General features: G+C 43.2%; 1 protein-coding gene across 1 annotated transcript in view; it reads left to right on the top strand.

The window, feature by feature from the left end:
- Window positions 1-17,825, top strand: part of CSMD2 (CUB and Sushi multiple domains 2) — a 655,178-nt gene that overhangs the window by 607,063 nt on the left and 30,290 nt on the right. The window contains exons 54-57 of the mRNA XM_025355777.1: window positions 597-770; window positions 2,141-2,329; window positions 10,167-10,340; window positions 14,258-14,440. Coding sequence (XP_025211562.1) covers window positions 597-770; window positions 2,141-2,329; window positions 10,167-10,340; window positions 14,258-14,440 — 720 coding nt within the window. The remainder of the gene's footprint in view (window positions 1-596; window positions 771-2,140; window positions 2,330-10,166; window positions 10,341-14,257; window positions 14,441-17,825) is intronic.

Here is a 17,825-nt window from a genome sequence, read left to right as displayed (position 1 = left end):
CAAACATACCAGCTCATTCTTCCCAAGTTGCACAGATCAAAGTGCACTAACTGAACTTCCTTCCCATGGAAGGAATGGGAGGTAGTGGGTTCTCTCCAAACAGCAGCTCTGTTTCCCCAGTTTACCTGGGCCATTGGTCTAACAGGGTGACTGAACTCTACACCAGGCTTGGTTAGCATTCACTCTGGTTCTACAAGGTTGCCTCAGGAATGAGGATGGGCCTAAATCAGCTGACGGTTGGCCATCAGTATACTCAGCAATTAAGAATGGATCTGGGGGGCCGAGGGCATCAGAGGCAAGGAAAATAAGATAGCACTGACCACTCAGACCACAGAGAACCACAGTAGGCCTAACACGCTATGGGAAGTCATAGAATGATTGATCTCAAGTTGTCCAAGCTACAGGCATATCTTCAAGGAAGACAGAATGTTCCCCTGACAATTTCAGTTTATAAAGGTTTTACAGCAAAAGAGAGTGAAGTTAGACTTAGGGCTGAACTTCACTGATGTGCGTAAGAGATGCCAGGTGAGAGGTGGATAAATTTTGAGGGGTGTGGAATAGTAGGAGGTCTTACCTATCTTCTGTTTTGGTTGCAGCAATTACCTGTGGACACCCAGGCAACCCTGTCAATGGCCTCACTCAGGGCAACCAGTTTAACCTCAATGATGTGGTCAAGTTTGTTTGCAACCCTGGGTATATGGCTGAAGGGGCTGCTCGGTCCCAATGCCTGGCAAGCGGGCAATGGAGTGACATGCTGCCCACCTGCAGAAGTGAGTCACCCTTTCTCTCCCACTCCACTCCCCACCATCTCTGCCATATGTGGTTCTGTAGCTCAGAAAAAGAAGCCAGTGAATTCATTCTGGCATCATGCTGACCCAGAGAGGGAAGATGGAGCAGAGAAGGGTCATAAATGAGGACTTTCTCAACCCTTAGATAGAGCCACATAAAATTTCATCGTCATGGGTTATACAAGGAAAGCAAAACTTCGTTTTATCTTTCAGGTCTTCTTCTGTACATTTCATTGAACAAATAATGTATCATTATCATATAAAGCCCCATTATTTTTAACAGAGGTTTATTTTTCTCACATAAACAGGAAATCTAGAAGTACTATTATTTCTATGCTGCTCCATGAGATCGGGAGCAATATCTTGGTCTTTCCCTGTGGTTGCAAAATGGCTGCTGTGGCTCCCTTGGAACCACACTTAAGAGATCCCCATTCTTGATGAAAAAGCAGAGGGTTAAATCAGAGAGCCTAAGAGTTGAGATAAAGGGGGTGAGGGCTGGGGGAAAATACACGGAGAGGAAGCCAAAGACTCAAAAAGCAGACAGAATAGAGAATGTCCTGGCTCCATTTGGAGTATTTAGGAAATAGCTTCTAACATTTTTAGAGGCTTTTGACAGCAGTGAAGCCTCAGAGAGGTTCATCAAGAGTAAAAATCCTTAAAGGCTTATCAAAGATTTTTTTTAAATACCTTCCTGCCCACTTCATATGATGAGTTTGAGACTCAGGTAAGATAATGGATTTGAAGATGTTTGGAAAGAAAAATATAGTCATGGGTTATGAATAATATTGTCATTATTCTAAAATCTTATCCTGATTTTGAGTTAAACTGCTTTGGAAACACTTTTAAGATTTTAAAGTCAAATATATCCCCCAGGATATTAATGTGTCCCTGAAATACTCATAAAAGTGATTAAAACCATTTTCAAAAGAGCCCAACCCTGTTCAAGTCAGTTGAAATGCATCAGTTTTACAATTGACAAGCTTTGCTGTGGGAGGCACATTGTGCTAGGATCAGACACATGCAGACTAGACATTCATGCCCTCAAGGGACTCATGTGTTCAAACAAGTCACAGCACAGGCTGGTAAAGTCAGCAATAGCGATTCGTGCAAGGGAGTACCAGAAAGGGAGTAATCAGTCTGGGAAGAAGTGGGAAGGGTTCTCTAAGGAGGTGATGTCTAGCTGGACATGGAAGGATGACTCTTCTGACCAGGTAACCAAGCTGAGGGGAAAAGGCCACCAGCCTCAGGACCAGCTCAACCTTCAGAAAGGGTCTGCTTCATTGCCTAGTTTTGCTCTAAATATTTTGCTATACTGGGAATCCATGCCTGTTTGGACTTCTGTTCAATTGCAGTCATCAACTGTACAGACCCTGGACACCAAGAAAACAGTGTTCGTCAGGTCCACGCCAGCGGCCCACACAGGTTCAGCTTTGGCACCACTGTGTCTTACCAGTGCAACCACGGCTTCTACGTCCTGGGCACCCCAGTGCTCAGCTGCCAGGGAGATGGCACATGGGACCGTCCCCGCCCCCAGTGTCTCTGTAAGTAGATGTCACCTGCTCAAAATGACTGATGGGGTGGCCCATGTCAAAGAGCAGTCCTCCCCTCTGTGCATGTGCGTGTGTGTGTGTGTGTGTGCGCGTGCACATGTATGTGTTGCCTTACGGTGACAGTCACTCTGGCTACTCCTGGGATTTCAGATTCCTTCTTGAGCCCCTGTTGGGTGACTTGCCATACCAATTTTTGTGTTCTCACTTTCCTAGCTAGAGGCCTGGTCCCTTTCCTGTCTAGAGTTACCACCCTCTTCAGCTTACAGAGTTCCCTTTTCTCAGAACTGGCTGCCTAGTGGGACACCATCTCCCAGCTTTACCCCTTCCTTGCCCTTACAGAAAGACAGCACATGACCCCCCTTCCCTTTAAAGGACTGAAGCAGAAAGGCCCCAGACTCTGGAGGCAGACCAACTTGGACTGGAATTCCGGCTTTGCTACTGAACAAGTAGTATGGTTTGCGGAAAAGTTCACTAACCTCTCAGAACCTCAGTTTCTTCATCTATAAAAATGATACCAGTACCTATTCCATAGGGTTATTAGAGGATTAAAGAAAATCTATGAAAAGTGCCAGGATAGTGTCTGGTACATAGTAGCTACTCAATAAACAATGACCACATTAATTATTGTTAGGAAAAGATATGAGGACATGTTTTTTAAAAGGGGCTGGGGAGGTGCTCAGAATCCTGATGTATTAGTCTGTTCTCCCACTGCTATAAAGAACTGCCCAAGACTGGGTAATTTATAAAGGAAAGAGGTTTAATTGACTCACAGTTTCCACAGGCTGGGGAGGCCCCAGGAAACTTACAATCATGGTGGAAGGAGAAGCAAACATGTCCTTCTTCACATGGTGGCAGGAGAGAAAAGAATGGGCAAAGTTGGGGAAAAGCCCCTTATAAAACCATCAGATCTTGTGAGAACTCACTCACTATCATGAGAACAGCATGAAGGTAACTGCCCCCATGATTCGATTACCTCCCACCGGGTCTCTCCCACAACACGAGGAGATTATGGGAACTATAATTCAAGATGTGGTTTGGATGGGGACACAGCCAAACCATATCACCTGACATCTGGTCCCTGGCCTTACACGTCCTTATGAGAAGACAACCCCTTGGTTTCCTGCTCTCCCCTCTGGTTCCTAAAGCTGAATCCACACAGATTTCTCTCTCCCCCATCTTCCAAGAAGCAGAGAGGTGAAGATGCACTCAAGAGGGAGTAATGGATATGCAATTAAGGCCATTCAGCAGTCCACCTACCTTTGGCAGATTATATACATTTTGTAGGCCCTCCAGTCTGGGCAACTGCACTTTTTGTGCCCTCATGCCTGTAGGTCTAACAGGAGCCTGGTATAGCTACTCACTGCTTGTAGTTTCCTTGCTTGAGAACTCTGGCCTGGCCATCCAATCCCATTTATGACCAGCAAATTGTTTGGGGTCAGAAATGGACACCATCCATGTACAGTGGTGCCAGCTGAGATTAAGAGCACCTAGTGGGCTCAAATTGTTTTTTCTTCTGGTAAAATGCAGCTTTTATCATAATAAAGTGACCATATCCATATTAACTTTTTGTCCCAATGCTTGTTTTATCTGAAGTTAATTCAGTCACATATTCAGGCTCCTCTTCTAACTCTGTTTCTCTGCTGCTCTAATTCTAGTTCTGTTGATGCTGCTTCAGGGGAGGAGTGAGCTCCTCCACTGAAGTCTTGAACCCATCAATGTCATGCATGAGGGTTGGAATCAGCTTACTTCAAACTCCTTTTAATGTTGCTGTTGATATAACTAATAGGTATATATATTAGTATACAGGCATACATTGGGGATATTGCAGGTTCAGTCCCAGACCACTGCAATAAAGCAAATATCACAATAAAATGAGTCACACAAATTTTTTAGTTTTCCAGTATAGTCTAAGTGTGCAATTGCATCATGTCAAAAATCTATGCATACCTTAATGAAAAATACTTTATTGCTAAAAAGTACTAACAATCATCTGAGCCCTCAGCAAGTCATATTCTTTGTTGGTGGAGGACTTTGCCTCGATGTTGATGACTGCTGACTGATCAGGATGGTGAAGACTGGTGTGGCTGTGGCAATTTCTTGAAATAAGACAACAGTGAGGTCTACCACATGGACTGACTCTTCCTTTCATGAAAGGTTTCTCTGTAGCATATGCCGCTGTTCGATAGAATTTTATCTACACAGTATAACGCCTTTCAAAATTGCAGTCAGTCTTCTCAAATCCTGCTGCCACTTTATCAACTAACTTCATGTGAAGTTCTAAATCCTTTGTTGTTGTTTCAACAATGTTCACGGCATTTTCACCAAAAATAGTTTTCTGATTCTTCTTAGGAAACCACTTTCTTTGCTCATCCGCAAGAAGCAGCTTCTCATCTGTTTGAGTTTGATCATGAGATTTCAGTAATTCAGTCACACCTTCAGGCTCCACTTCTAATTCTAGTTCTCATGCTACTTTTACCACATCTGCAGTGACCTCCTCCACTGAAGTCTTGAACCCCTGCAAGTCATGTGTGAGAGTTGGAATCAGCTTTTTCCAAACTTCTGTTAATGTTGATATTTGGACCTCCTCCCATGAATCACAAATCTTCTTAATGGCATCTAGAATGGTTAATCCTTTCCAGAAAGTTTTCAATATACTTGGCCCAGATCCATCAGAGGAATATACTATCCATGGAATTTATAGCCTTATGAAATGTGTTTCTTACATAATAAGACTTGAAAGTCAAAATTATTTCTTGATCCATGGGCTGCAGAATGGATGTTGTGTTAGCAGGCATGAAAACAACATTCAATTCCTGTACATCTCCAGTTCTGATGTACAGGAGCTCTCCATCAGAGCTCTTGGGTGACCAGGTGCATTGTCAATGAACAGTATCATTTTGAAAGGAATCTCTTTTTTTCTGAGCAGTAGGTCTCAACAGGGGGCTTAAAATGTTCAGTAAACCATGCTATAAACAGATGTGCTGTCATCCAGGCTTTGTTGTTCCATTTATAGAGCACAAACAGAGTAGATTTAGAATAATTCTTAAGGGCCCTAGGATTTTCAGAATGGTAAATAAGCATTGGCTTCCATTTAAAATCACCAGTCGCAGTCATCCCTAACAAGAGAGTCATTCAGTCTTTTGAAACTTTGAAGCCAGGCATTGACTTCTCTCTAGCTATGAAAGTCCTAGATGGCATATTCTTCAAACAGAAGGCTGTCAGTGGCTCATGCTTGTAATCCCAGCACTTTGGGAGGCTGAGGCGGGTAGATCATGAGATCAGGAGATTCAGACCACCCTGGCCCACATGGTGAAACCCTGTCTCTACTAAAATACAAAAAAATTAGCCAGGCGTGGTGGTGTACACCTGTAGTCCCAGCTACTTGGGAGGCTGAGGCAGGGGAATTGCTTGAACCCAGGAGGCAGAGGAGGTTGCGGTGAGCCAGGATGGTGCCACTGCACTCCAACCTGGTGTCAGAGCAAGACTCTGTCTCAAAAAAAAAAAAAAAAAAGGCTGTTTTTTCTACCTTTAAAATCTGTTATTTAGTGTAGCCACCTTCATCAATTAGCTTAGCTAGATCTTCTGTGTAACTTGCTATAGCTTCCACATCAGCACTTGCTGCTTCACCTTGCACTTTTATGTTATAGAAATGGCCTCTTTCCTTAAACCTCATCAGCCAACCTCTGCTTGCTTTGCACTTTTCTTCTGCAGCTTCCTCAACTCTGTCAGCCTTCATAGAATTGAAGAGGGTTAGGGCCTTGCTCTGGATTAGGCTTTGGCTTAAGGGAATGTTGTGGCTGGTTTGATCTGCTGTCCAGATCTACCTACCTTCTATGGTAGGTGGATGCCAAGGACAACGCTAAACATCCAACAATGCACAGGACAGCCCCCTACAATAAAGACTTACTCAAACTTTCTCCATATCAGCCATAAGGCTGTTTCATTTTCTTATTCATGTATTCACAGGAGCAGCCCTTCTAATTTCCTTCAGGAACTTTTCCTTTGCATTCACAATTTGGCTAATGGTTTGGCTCAAGAGGCTTCGCTTTAGGGCTGTCTCGGCTTTCAACATGCCTTCCTCACTAAGCTTTTAATCATTCCTAGCTTTTGATTTAAAGTCAGAGACACAAGTCTTCATTTCATTTGAACACTTATAGGACATCATAGGGCTATTAATTGGCCTAATTTTGATATTGATGGGTCTCAGGGAATAGGGGCACTCAAGGAGAGGGAGATAGACAAGGAATGGCCAGTCGGTGTAGCAGTCAGAACACACAACATTTGTCAATGAAGTTCTCCTTTTTATGTGTGCATGGTTCATGGCGCCCCAAAACCATTGCAATAGTGACATCAAAGATCACTGATCACAGATCACCATAACAGATGTAACATAATGAAAACGTTTGAAATATGGTGAGAATTACCAAAAGGTGACGCAGAGACACGAAGTGAGCATGTATTATTGGAAAAATGGTGCTGTTAGGCTTGCTCAACACAGGGTTACCAAAAACCTTTCATTTGTAATAAACACAACATCTGTAAAGCACACTAAAGCAAGGCGCAATAAAACTAGGTGTACCTGGCCGGGCACGGTGGCTCACGCCTGTAATCCCAGCACTTTGGGAGGCAGGCGGATCACGGGGTCAGGAGATCGAGACCATCCTGGCGAACACGGTGAAACCCTGTCTCTACTAAAAATACAAAAAATTAGCCGGGCGTGGTGGCGGGCGCCTGTAGTCCCAGCTTCTCGGGAGGCTGAGGCAGGAGAATGGCATGAACCCGGGAGGCAACAGAGCTTGCAGTGAGCAGAGGCCGCGCCACTGCACTCCAGCCTGGGAGACAGAGCAAGACTCCATCTCAAAAAAAAAAAAAAAAAAAAACTAGGTGTACCTGTAACTTATAACCGGCTTCCTTCTTTTAGTATTGGCATGATTTTTTAATCATTTTATTTTTTAACTGCTCTCCATGTAAAAAGCAGGTAATTGTGATTTTTAAATCCTATCTGACAATCTTTTCTTTCAGGTGGAAGATTTAATCCATTTGCATTTTTTCTTTCTTTTTCTTAGTGAAATATAATTCACACACCATAAATTCATTCTTTTCATGTGTACAATTCAGTGATTTTAGTGTATTCACAAGGTTGTACAAGCATCATCACTGTCTAATTCTAGAACACTTTCATCATTCCCAAGCAGCCCTTAAAAGTCACTCCTTATTGCCCACCCCCACCCCAGCTCCTGGCAACCTCTAATGTACTTTTCTGTCTCTATGGATTTACCTATTCTGGACATTTCATATAAATGGAATTATATGTGTGTCTTTTGTGTCTGGCTACTTCCACTTAACATAAAATTTTCAAAGTTCATCCATGTTTTAGCATACATCAATACTTTATTCCTTTTGGCCAAATACTGTTTCATGATATGAATATACCATATCTTGTGTATCCATTCAACAATTGATAGATGAGCTGGGACTATTATGAACATTTCCACTTTGGGACTATTATGTTTCCATTTTTTAGCTATTATGAATTATGCTGCTTTGAACATTTGTGTATAAGTTTTTGTGTGAACACGTGTTGTCAATTCTCTTGGGCATATACCTCAGAGGGAAATTGCCAAGTCATGTAGGAATTCTATGTTTAACTTTTTGAGGAACTGCCTAACTGTTTTCTAAAGTGTTTGCACCATTTTCCATTTCTACCAGCAGTGTGTGAGGATTGCAGTTTCTCCATATTCTTTCCTATGCTTGTTATTGTTCATCATTTTTATTATAACCATCCTAGTGGATGTGAAGTGCTATCTCATTGTAGTTTACATTGGCATTTCTCTAATGACAAATGGTGTTAAGCATCTTTTATGTGTTTACTATGTAACAAATCATAGTGACTTAACGCAACAGCCATTTTCTTGCTTATGATTGGCAATTCTGGCAGGATTTAGTGGAGATAGCTCATCTCTGCTCCACATGTTATTGGCTGTTGTGGCTCAGGTGGACCTAGAAGATCCGAGATGGCCTCACTGACATCGTGGCGCTGGCTGTCAGCTGGGGCATTGTGATTGTTCTCCACATGGTCTCTCCCCTCATTTGAATTCTTGTCATTTGGTAGTCTCTGCCAAACTTCCTTACATGGTGGCATGGTACTCCAAACAATGAAGGTAGAAGCTGCCAAGCCTCTTAGGATGTAACTTGGCTCAACATCACTTCCACCATGTTTTGTTATTCAAAGCAAGTCACAAGGCCAGCCTGATTCAAGGGGAGGGGAAAGGGAAAACAGGCTCTACTCCTTGATGGAAGGAATTGTTAGTAGCAGCAGTCTGCAGATAATCTACTATAAGCATTTAGAACAATGTTTGACCCATATCAAGACCACACTGAGAAGTGAAGATACCTATTCTTATCATCCCAGTACCAACCAAAATTCATCATCAGGGTCAGCACTGGCGAAACCCAGGTTTTACCACTTGGTCACCTGTTGTGGTCTGCTTCCATGCTATGCCCTGTGTCCTTTCTGGGTACCATGTCTACAGGGATCTCCTACCAGACTCCAAGATTTAGTCCAAGTCATTATCATCTCTCCTTGAACTACTGCAACAGCTCCCTCTTTCTTGTACCACCTGGTCCTTTCTCTACACAGTAACCAGTATAATCTTGTTAAAATGTAAATCAGATTATATAACTCCAGTGGCTTCCCAAGATGCTCATAATAAAATCCAAATTTCATGCCATGATCTGGCTTGTAGTGACCTCTCCACCCTTGTCTTCTTCCATTCTGTCCTGGCTCATTCCAGTGCAACATCCCTGGCTTCCTTGCTGTCTCTCAAACACGGCAAACTCACTCTGGCCTCTGGCCCTTTATACCTGATGTTCCATCCCCCATGATACTCTTCTCCAAGATTTTGTATGGCTGGCTTCTTCACATCATTCAAGTCGCTTCTCAAAGTCACTTGATCTTCCCTGATGACCCTGTTCAAAAATAGCACCTTCATCTCATCCCGGAACACCCTTTTCCTGACACAGCTTTACTTTTATTGATAGCACCCCCTGGAATTACCTACTCATTTTCTTACTTGTAATCTCTCTTCTCCATGAGAATATAAGCAAAGACTTTGTTCTCACAAACATGCGGAGTGCCTAGCACATGACAGGCACTCAGTAAATGTGTGTTGAGTAAATGGGAGAATCTTAGAATCAACTTGTGACAAAATCAATGGGAAAGCCAACCCCAGTGATGTTGAAAGCATTGCCCTGCCCTCGCCTAGACATCTCAATTCTGGTGTTCTAATCTTGTCACTTGTTTTCACAGTTATATTTCAGTACTTTAGTAAAGGGAACTTGCATACTGTAGGGCACAGGTTGGGGACAACTGATGAGGCAATTGTACGATGTAGCTGGAAAAGGACTATAATTGGCTCCTGTTCTGGAATCTGGGGCCAATGAAGACAGTCCAAGGGTGACAGAGCTCCCATTTTTGTCTTGTGTATACTCTGTGTACCACCTTCCTGCCCAGAGATATCTTGAGTATGAGGAAATAGGGAGAGGTAAGCACAAGAGACAAGAAAGAAAAAAAATCTAATGTTATTGTGTATCTGCTACATGCTGAACAGGTATTATTCCTCATTTCTTAGATATGGAAACTGTCCACTGAAGTGGATGGGCATTGTCTGCCAATGCCAGGTGGGTGTGTCAGCAGGAAGTTTGCTTCAACAGATACCCTTGGGTTTCTCTTCTTCCCTGCCTCCTGCTTCAAGAAACCTAGCATGGATTGTGTGATGGTGATCCATCCCTGTGCAGAGTCACTGAGATGTTTGCTCTTCCCCCACAGTGGTGTCCTGTGGCCATCCAAGCTCCCCGCCTCACTCCCAGATGTCCGGAGACAGCTATACTGTGGGAGCAGTGGTGCGGTACAGCTGTACTGGCAAGCGAACTCTGGTGGGAAATAGCACCCGCATGTGTGGGCTGGATGGACACTGGACTGGCTCCCTCCCTCACTGCTCAGGTATGGTGCATAGCATTGAGGAAAGGGCTCCAATGGAATGCTTGACTGGTGGGAGGTGGACGAGCCCCCAAGGTGTGAGAGTGATTAATGGATGTGAGGGAATCAGACCTCGGAACCCTTATATCTTCCCTCACAGGTAGAGAGCACAGCGAGACAAAGTCCCAATGGAGCTTTATCCTCTGGTGGGCTGAGTCCAGCTTTATCCCCTCAGTCAGCTCTGACCATGCCCAGGGATTGCAAAACTAGGAAGGGCACAACTTTTTAGGTCAACCTATGGCCAGAATCCTGTCCAGATACTTGGTTTTATGAGTTCCTGGGGACAGTTCAAGTCTTTCTGATGAACTCAGGTCCAAGCCCACTCCTGTACTCTTTACTTCTCTGTTTCAGACTCATAGGCCCCAGCTTCCTTCCCTTTCTTATCACTGCCCCTCAACTTGTCCTATTTCCTGGCTACCTAGTGGGATGCAGTCTTCTTCCCTACTGCCTTGAAACACCAGTCCCCAGACTTTTCCTATTAAGTTCATTTTACTGCTAATGAGGACACTGACAGATGCTATCAAAATAGCAAATGTAGAGAACTGCCAAAGGTCCTATAGCCATAGTATCCAAACCAGAAATGAATGTGTAATGTCATATAACAGAACAAAATTTTGCAAGTGAATTGTCCTGCTAATAGCAGAAACCACAAAGCTAAAATATTACCACCTGGCAGCTTTGTCTTCTTTGAGGGAGGCCTGCCTGGCCCTAGGAAGGGATTCCATGTTGCCTGCAAGAGGGCAGCTGCTTGTGAAGCTTGATGCTCCTCAGAGGGCCCACCTTGGCATTGAAATTAACCCCTAGCCCTTCCCATGCCAGATCCCTTCAGAGGAAAGGATCATGACCTCCTCCTAGGATCAAGCCTTCTCCTCGATGTGGGACCTTACCCATAAGATGTGCCACTGTTCTTGAAGTTTGACATTCCCAGATAAGCCTGCCTCCCAAAAGTTAGGTCACTGCCAGAATATTTAACGAGATATTCAGTAGATCTCTCCAGAAAGAAGAGAGTCCCAAAGCCACTATTTCAAAGGGCTGTTGGTTGCCCAGGAAATCCCAGACACATCACTCTATATGACCACCCAGGACTTTGGCCTCTCACCCCTATTAATCTCATTAGTCACCTAATTAAGGAACTGGGCAGGACCATATAGGAGCCATGATGACTCATTTAGCTGGGCTAGAGGAAGGCCTGTTAACTGCACCCTGGCTTATTTCTGTTTGGACATCTGGTGGAAGTGATAAGCAATACAGCATGAGAGGACAAGGGTCATGTACATTGCCTCTCCAGCCTCCTGGAGCTCTCTGAAAACAGAATTAGAAGGGATTCAATCTACACGAAGGCTGGACAATGAGTGAACCTTAAATCTCTTGGATGAGAACGTGAGGGATGAGAAGAATAGGCGATGAGGAAGTAACATTAGGTATATACCACAGATCTAGAGATAGTTCCTCCCTTTCTGAAACAGATGTCATCTTTTGCAGTGACATGTCCTGCCAGTCCTATGAAATACACATTCATGAATTCCAGGTCAGAGTTTTTAGTCTCATTGTGTGCAAGCAGTGGACCCAACTGTTGCACAACAAAACCTCCTAAGTCCTTGAGTCATACACCACTGGGCCACCAAGGCTATGGAGAGATTCCTGGAGTTTAAGACCTACTTCAGGAAGTTTCCCACCTACATCTACACTGTCATTCTCTTTATCTCTTTGGCAAATAGTTGCCATCTATCTGCTGTGCCCCCATGGTGCAATATCCTGTCCAGACTCCCTTCTACCACTGAACTAGAAGCCTCCAATACTGTAGTGGGGGCCATTCTTTCAGAAAAAGCCCCTAGGACTGAACACCATTGTATTAGTCTGTTCTCATACTACCAAAAGACATACCTGAGACTGGGTAATTTATAAACAAAGAGGTTTAATCAGCTCATGGTTCTGCAGGCTGTACAGGCTTCTGCTTCTGAGAAGGTCTCAGGAAACTTAAAATTATGGCAGAAGGGGAAGCAGGCACATCTTCACATGGCTGGCAGGAGAGAGAGAGAGCAAAGTGCGACACAGTTTCAAACAACCAGATCTCAGGAGAACTCACTCACTATTGTGAGAACAGCAAGGGGGAAATCCACCCCATGATCCAATCACCTTTCACTAAGTCTCTTCCCCAACTTGGGGATTACAATTCAATATGTGGTTTGAGTGGGGACATACAGCCAAACCAGTTAACCATCTTGTGCCTATTTTACAATAGTACCAGCTTCAGCTGAGGTCAGCTAGCCAGTGTGTGGGTCAGAGCTGCTCACCATCAAGATTGTTTCCAGGGAAACCCAGTTCTGCCTGTTGCGTGAATTACATGGAAATCTTCAAAAGATAAGAAAGCCTAGCCAAATGTGATGAGCTCTCTTTTATTAATGTTTACATTGAAGGTTGAAAATTAATCCCCCTTCCATGGTGGGAAGCAGAATGGAGAACATGTGGTTATGTAGTGTCTTACAATCTGAGTCTAGACTAGAAAAGGGAATAATCCCAAGGCTGATAAGTGGAAGAGACATAAATGGCAAGTGGTGAGATACACATGACTTAAATATTTATTGGCTCCAGCAAACTAGATGTGGTCACTCAGATGTTACCATTTGATGCCCACACATGGTTACATGAGGAGATAGATTCCATGACAGTTGTAACTTTATCTTTTCATGCAGTTGTCATTTATTCTGTAACTTTTCTCCTCTTTCCTCATGTTTACCATGGCCTGGTCTGGTCTAAGGACATCTCCTACACATTTCTGTATCATGAAATGTGTTGGTCCTGCAGGGGACCGTAGATCTTGTGGCTTTGTCTCCTGTTCTCTACCCTTCTTCACCCCTTGGGTCCTTAGAGGTCTCTTGAGTGGGTTTGCACAATACCAGAAGCCAGAGAAATGCAGGAATGTAGCAAGAGGAAAGGGGTGGAGCAAAAATGAAATAAGAGGGTCTGAGATGTTTATTCTAGAGCTCACTTGTATTGCATAATTTGTGAGTAGCGAATCCTCAATGAAAGGCCCAGCATCGATCACCTTGAATATTTATCATTTCTTTGTGGTGAGAACATTTAAAATTCTCTTCTACGGCTACTTGGAAATATACAATACATGCATGAAAACATCACCTCCTACCCCATAAATATATACAATGATTATTTATCAATTAAAGTTAAATGAAACTTTTTAAAAAGTAATAAATAAATAAATAAATAAATAAATAAATAAAGGCCCAAGATCAAGATTCAAGCTAGGCAGTTGAGAAATGAAGCTATGCTAAGGAGTTTGGACTTTATCCTGTGGGCACTGGGGAGCCAGTAGAGATGTTTCTGCAGGAAAAAAATTTTTGAAAAAAAGAAAAGGTCAGCTGGTTAGTGATTGTTAAGATTAGAGGAAAAAGTAGAAGATGGATTCGAGGGAGAGTTTACAAGGAGGGGACATTAGTTGGGAGGCTCTTGCAAAAATTCAGGCAAAAGAATGTTGAACGTCTAAGCTAAGACAATGTCACGGGAGAGGAGATGGGACTACAGAATCAGCAGGTGTTTGTAGGGAAGAGGGAAAGGGGAGAAGGAGGACCTGTGGCCAGTTTGGATCACTGAAATTCCAGACTGGCATGGGCCACAGAGCCTTTCCTCTGCCTTCTTGCTTCCCCTCCCTGTGTGGTTCCCGGGGACTTACCCATGGCCTCAGATCTTTGTGTTCTTCCATCATGGCACAGGGAGACAGGAGCATGTGCAGGTAACTTGTGCTAGGCCTCATTCATGGGACCCACTGCTTCCTCTTAGTCACATCCCAGTATCTTTCTCACCTGCTTCTCTACTCCCTTTGCTTCCCTGAAAAACAATGGGGTTTGTGTGGTTCTGGTCCATAGGAACTAGCATGGGAGTTTGCGGTGACCCTGGGATCCCAGCTCATGGCATCCGTTTGGGGGACAGCTTTGATCCAGGCAGTGTGATGCGCTTCAGCTGTGAAGCTGGCCACATGCTGCGGGGATCATCAGAGCGCACCTGTCAAGCCAACGGCTCGTGGAGCGGCTCACAGCCTGAGTGTGGAGGTAATGTATGTGACCATTCTGCTTCTCCCCTTTGCCCAGTCCCAAAGCTCGCCCCTGCTCCTGCTCTTATTCCCAGGCACCTGCCCTCACAGAGGAAACCATGGCCCCATTTGAACCCTCAGCCTGGCTGATAGGGACTGCAACAGAAAATTCATGTGCATATTCATTAGTATAATCAAAAGACAAACATATTCCCACCCTCACCTCAAAAGGGAAGAAATAAAAAAAAGACTGAATTTGACTCACTATATCCTTCATTTCCCATATAGTTTCATTCAGCAGCTATATGCCAAGTGCTGTGGAATGTGCTGGGGACACAGTGGTGACCAAGACGGACATTGCCATGGTCTGGATGTTTGTGACCTCCCAAAATCATAGGTTGAAACCTGGTCACCCAGTGATAGTATTAGCAGGCGGGGTCTTGGGAAGTTGTTAGGTCATGGAATGGGATTAGTTATCTTATTGAGAAAAGAAAATACCTTAGAAAGCTCCCTTTCCCTTGTGCCATGTGAGGACACAGCAAGAAGGCACCATGTCCAAGTCTGAACAGACGGAGACACACATCTTGCTCTCCTGGGGCTTACAGTCTAAGAGAAGAGGCTACATGAAACAAATATTCAGTGTGCCAAAAGATATACAAATCCAATTTTAGAAAACTCTCAAAGTAATCTAGGCCCTCAGTGATGTTGCCTGAGGTAGTGCCAGTGGGATAAATTATTTTTCCATATATTCCCAAGTTTCTGGGGAAAAAAATATATTTTTTAAATCTCTCTCTCCTCTTGCAGCTGGTCCCCAAATGTCTCTGTGTCTCTCTTTCTAAAATACAGCCTGCATAGTACTCTCCGAGGCAGGAAGCAGGTTTAACAGCTGAGAGTAAGGTTGAGTGAGAAGATCTGGAAGAGGAAGGAGATGATATGAAATAATCATCTAGCAAGATACGAGTGGAATGGAATTGGAAAGTGTGTAATGGCCGGGCAGCACTGAGCACTCACTTAAGGTGGAGGATCATTAATTTAAAGTGAGAGCAGTCAGCATGGGACCGTGTTTTTGTTCAAGCTCATTTTGCTACCTAGTTGTGGGCACAGAGCAGATAGTGCATTGGGTACAGAGCTGGAGATTTGCCAAGCAACTAAGACATTGGCAGAAGCGGCAAGGGAAAAGAGGGTGAATGTGAGGCAGAGATTATGATGGATCTTGGCATTTAAGCTGGGTAAGGAGGGAGCAGATGTTTGAGTGGAGTAAAAGGCAGTGAGAAAGTGGTAGGATCAATGGATTACAGGTCGCCATAGGACCAAATAATCACCAGAAAACGAATTCCAGAGGGAGGGAGCTGAGGGGACAAGAGGCAGTGGTTAGAGAGCAGGCTGCTGGAAACTGAGATTGTGGAGTAGTCCTGCAGAGCAAGGGAAGATGCGCTAGCCCAGGGGAATCCAATCTTTTGGTTCCCTGGGCCCCACTGGAAGAAGAATTATGTAGGGCTACACATAAAATACACTAACACCAACAATAGCTGATGAGCTGAAAAAAAATCACAAGAAGGTCTCATAATGTTTTACGAAAGTATATGAATTTGTGTTGGGCCGTATTCAAAGCCGCCCTGGGCCACATGCAGCCTGTGGGTTGCAGGTTGGACAGGTTTTCTCTAATCCGTCACCACCAGGGGACTCCTGCCTAGGAAATGAAACAATGGAGTCGGAGCCCTCTCCCACTTGTCTCCCCAAAATCCTGCCTTTTCTGGGAGTGCTATTTGCAAAGTTAGTTTCTATAGAATTTTGCAGGCATAGCAAGAGAGGTTTGTGACATTGGGAGAGTGTAATGCAAGGGAGAATTTAGTGTATTCTCACATATGAATGTGACCCACATCCACATCCATACCACTGAGATCCCAGCGTGGAGTCAATTACCATGTCAGTTACCTGAATGTTCAGAGACAGAAAGTGGATGGTTATGGTTATGAGTTTGGACCCAGAAGTGAATGTTTGTTAAATGAAAGAGAGAGAGAATACACATATGCACACAGCTCTGATGACCTGACAAACTCCTACCTGTCCTTAAAGGTTCTACTCAAACTCCTATCTCCAGCCCCAATAAGCTGCTTCCTTCTTAGTGCTTTTTCTTTTCAACTATAACACTTAATATGTCATACCTTAATTCATCTGTTGATAGGTAGGTTTCTTAGAATAGAATAAGCTCCTCAAGGGCAGGGGACATAGACTGGTCATTGTTGTATTCTGGGCACCTAGGCAGCACGAATGTTTGTTGAATGAATGAATGCCAAGTCCTATCTGTTGTGCTAATTGTATAGGAATCATTTTGTAGATTTTATTTTGGGACCACATAAATGTTGTACATATTTAGAAAATTAAATCAAAGATTAGAAACATGCAGTCTCTAAATATTAGAATCCTTATGGAAACAAATGAACCTAACTATGTATCAAGTTGATGACTTAATAACCCCAATAATTATTTCAACTCACTAGAAAAAATGGAATTTGACTGCGGTGTGTATCCTAAGGACAAAGAGAACTACAAAGGAATCTTAAACTGTTTTCGGCAATCATATTGTTAACAATAATATTGATATTACTATCCTGAAACTATTGTATATGCAATACCATAATATATATGGATAAAACAAACAAGTTATAAGTAATTTATTGTCATTAAGAAGATTTTCAGAATAAAAGAAAGAAAATATAAAAATTTAAAAGTTAAGGAAAAAACTTTAATCCTAAATTTGGATTGATAATATCAGTATAAACTCATAATACATTTTCTCTTTTTAATTATGTTTTATTTGTTCAAATGTATGGGTTACATGTGAAATTTTGTTATATACATACATATAATGCACAGTGGTCAAGTCAGGGCATTTAGAGTATCCATCACCCAAGTACAATACATTTTTGACTACAGTCTCCCTACTCTGATATCAAGCATTGAACTTATTTCTTCTTTCTAACTACATTTTCATGCCCTTTAACCCACTTCTCTTCATCCTCCTGACTCACCCTTCCCAGTCTCTATTATCTGTTTTTCCACTGTCTACCTCCACATGATCCCAGTGTATTTTCAATTTAAGAAGTTATTTTCCCAGCCCTAACTCTATAAGTCTAGAATCAATGACCAGGTCAGTGGCAATGAGTAATCTTAGTGCCTGGATTGTGGTCCGTTCTCCATTAAAAGAAACTAGACTCTTTGGAGAAATGACTAATTTCCAGGCTGATGCAGGAAATATACAAGACAAATACGGAACATCTTGTCAATCCAGCAAGGATTCCACCAAAGATAACTGAGGTCATGTTAACGGGACTCGGGAGCCAACTGGAAGAGGCTCCTATTGGCTAAAGATGGAGAATCTGAGCATCAATAAGAATAATAAT

Source organism: Theropithecus gelada, chromosome 1, assembly GCF_003255815.1.
Source record: "Theropithecus gelada isolate Dixy chromosome 1, Tgel_1.0, whole genome shotgun sequence".
Classification (NCBI taxonomy): domain Eukaryota; kingdom Metazoa; phylum Chordata; class Mammalia; order Primates; family Cercopithecidae; genus Theropithecus; species Theropithecus gelada.
This window is presented reverse-complemented; position numbering and strand designations above follow the sequence as displayed.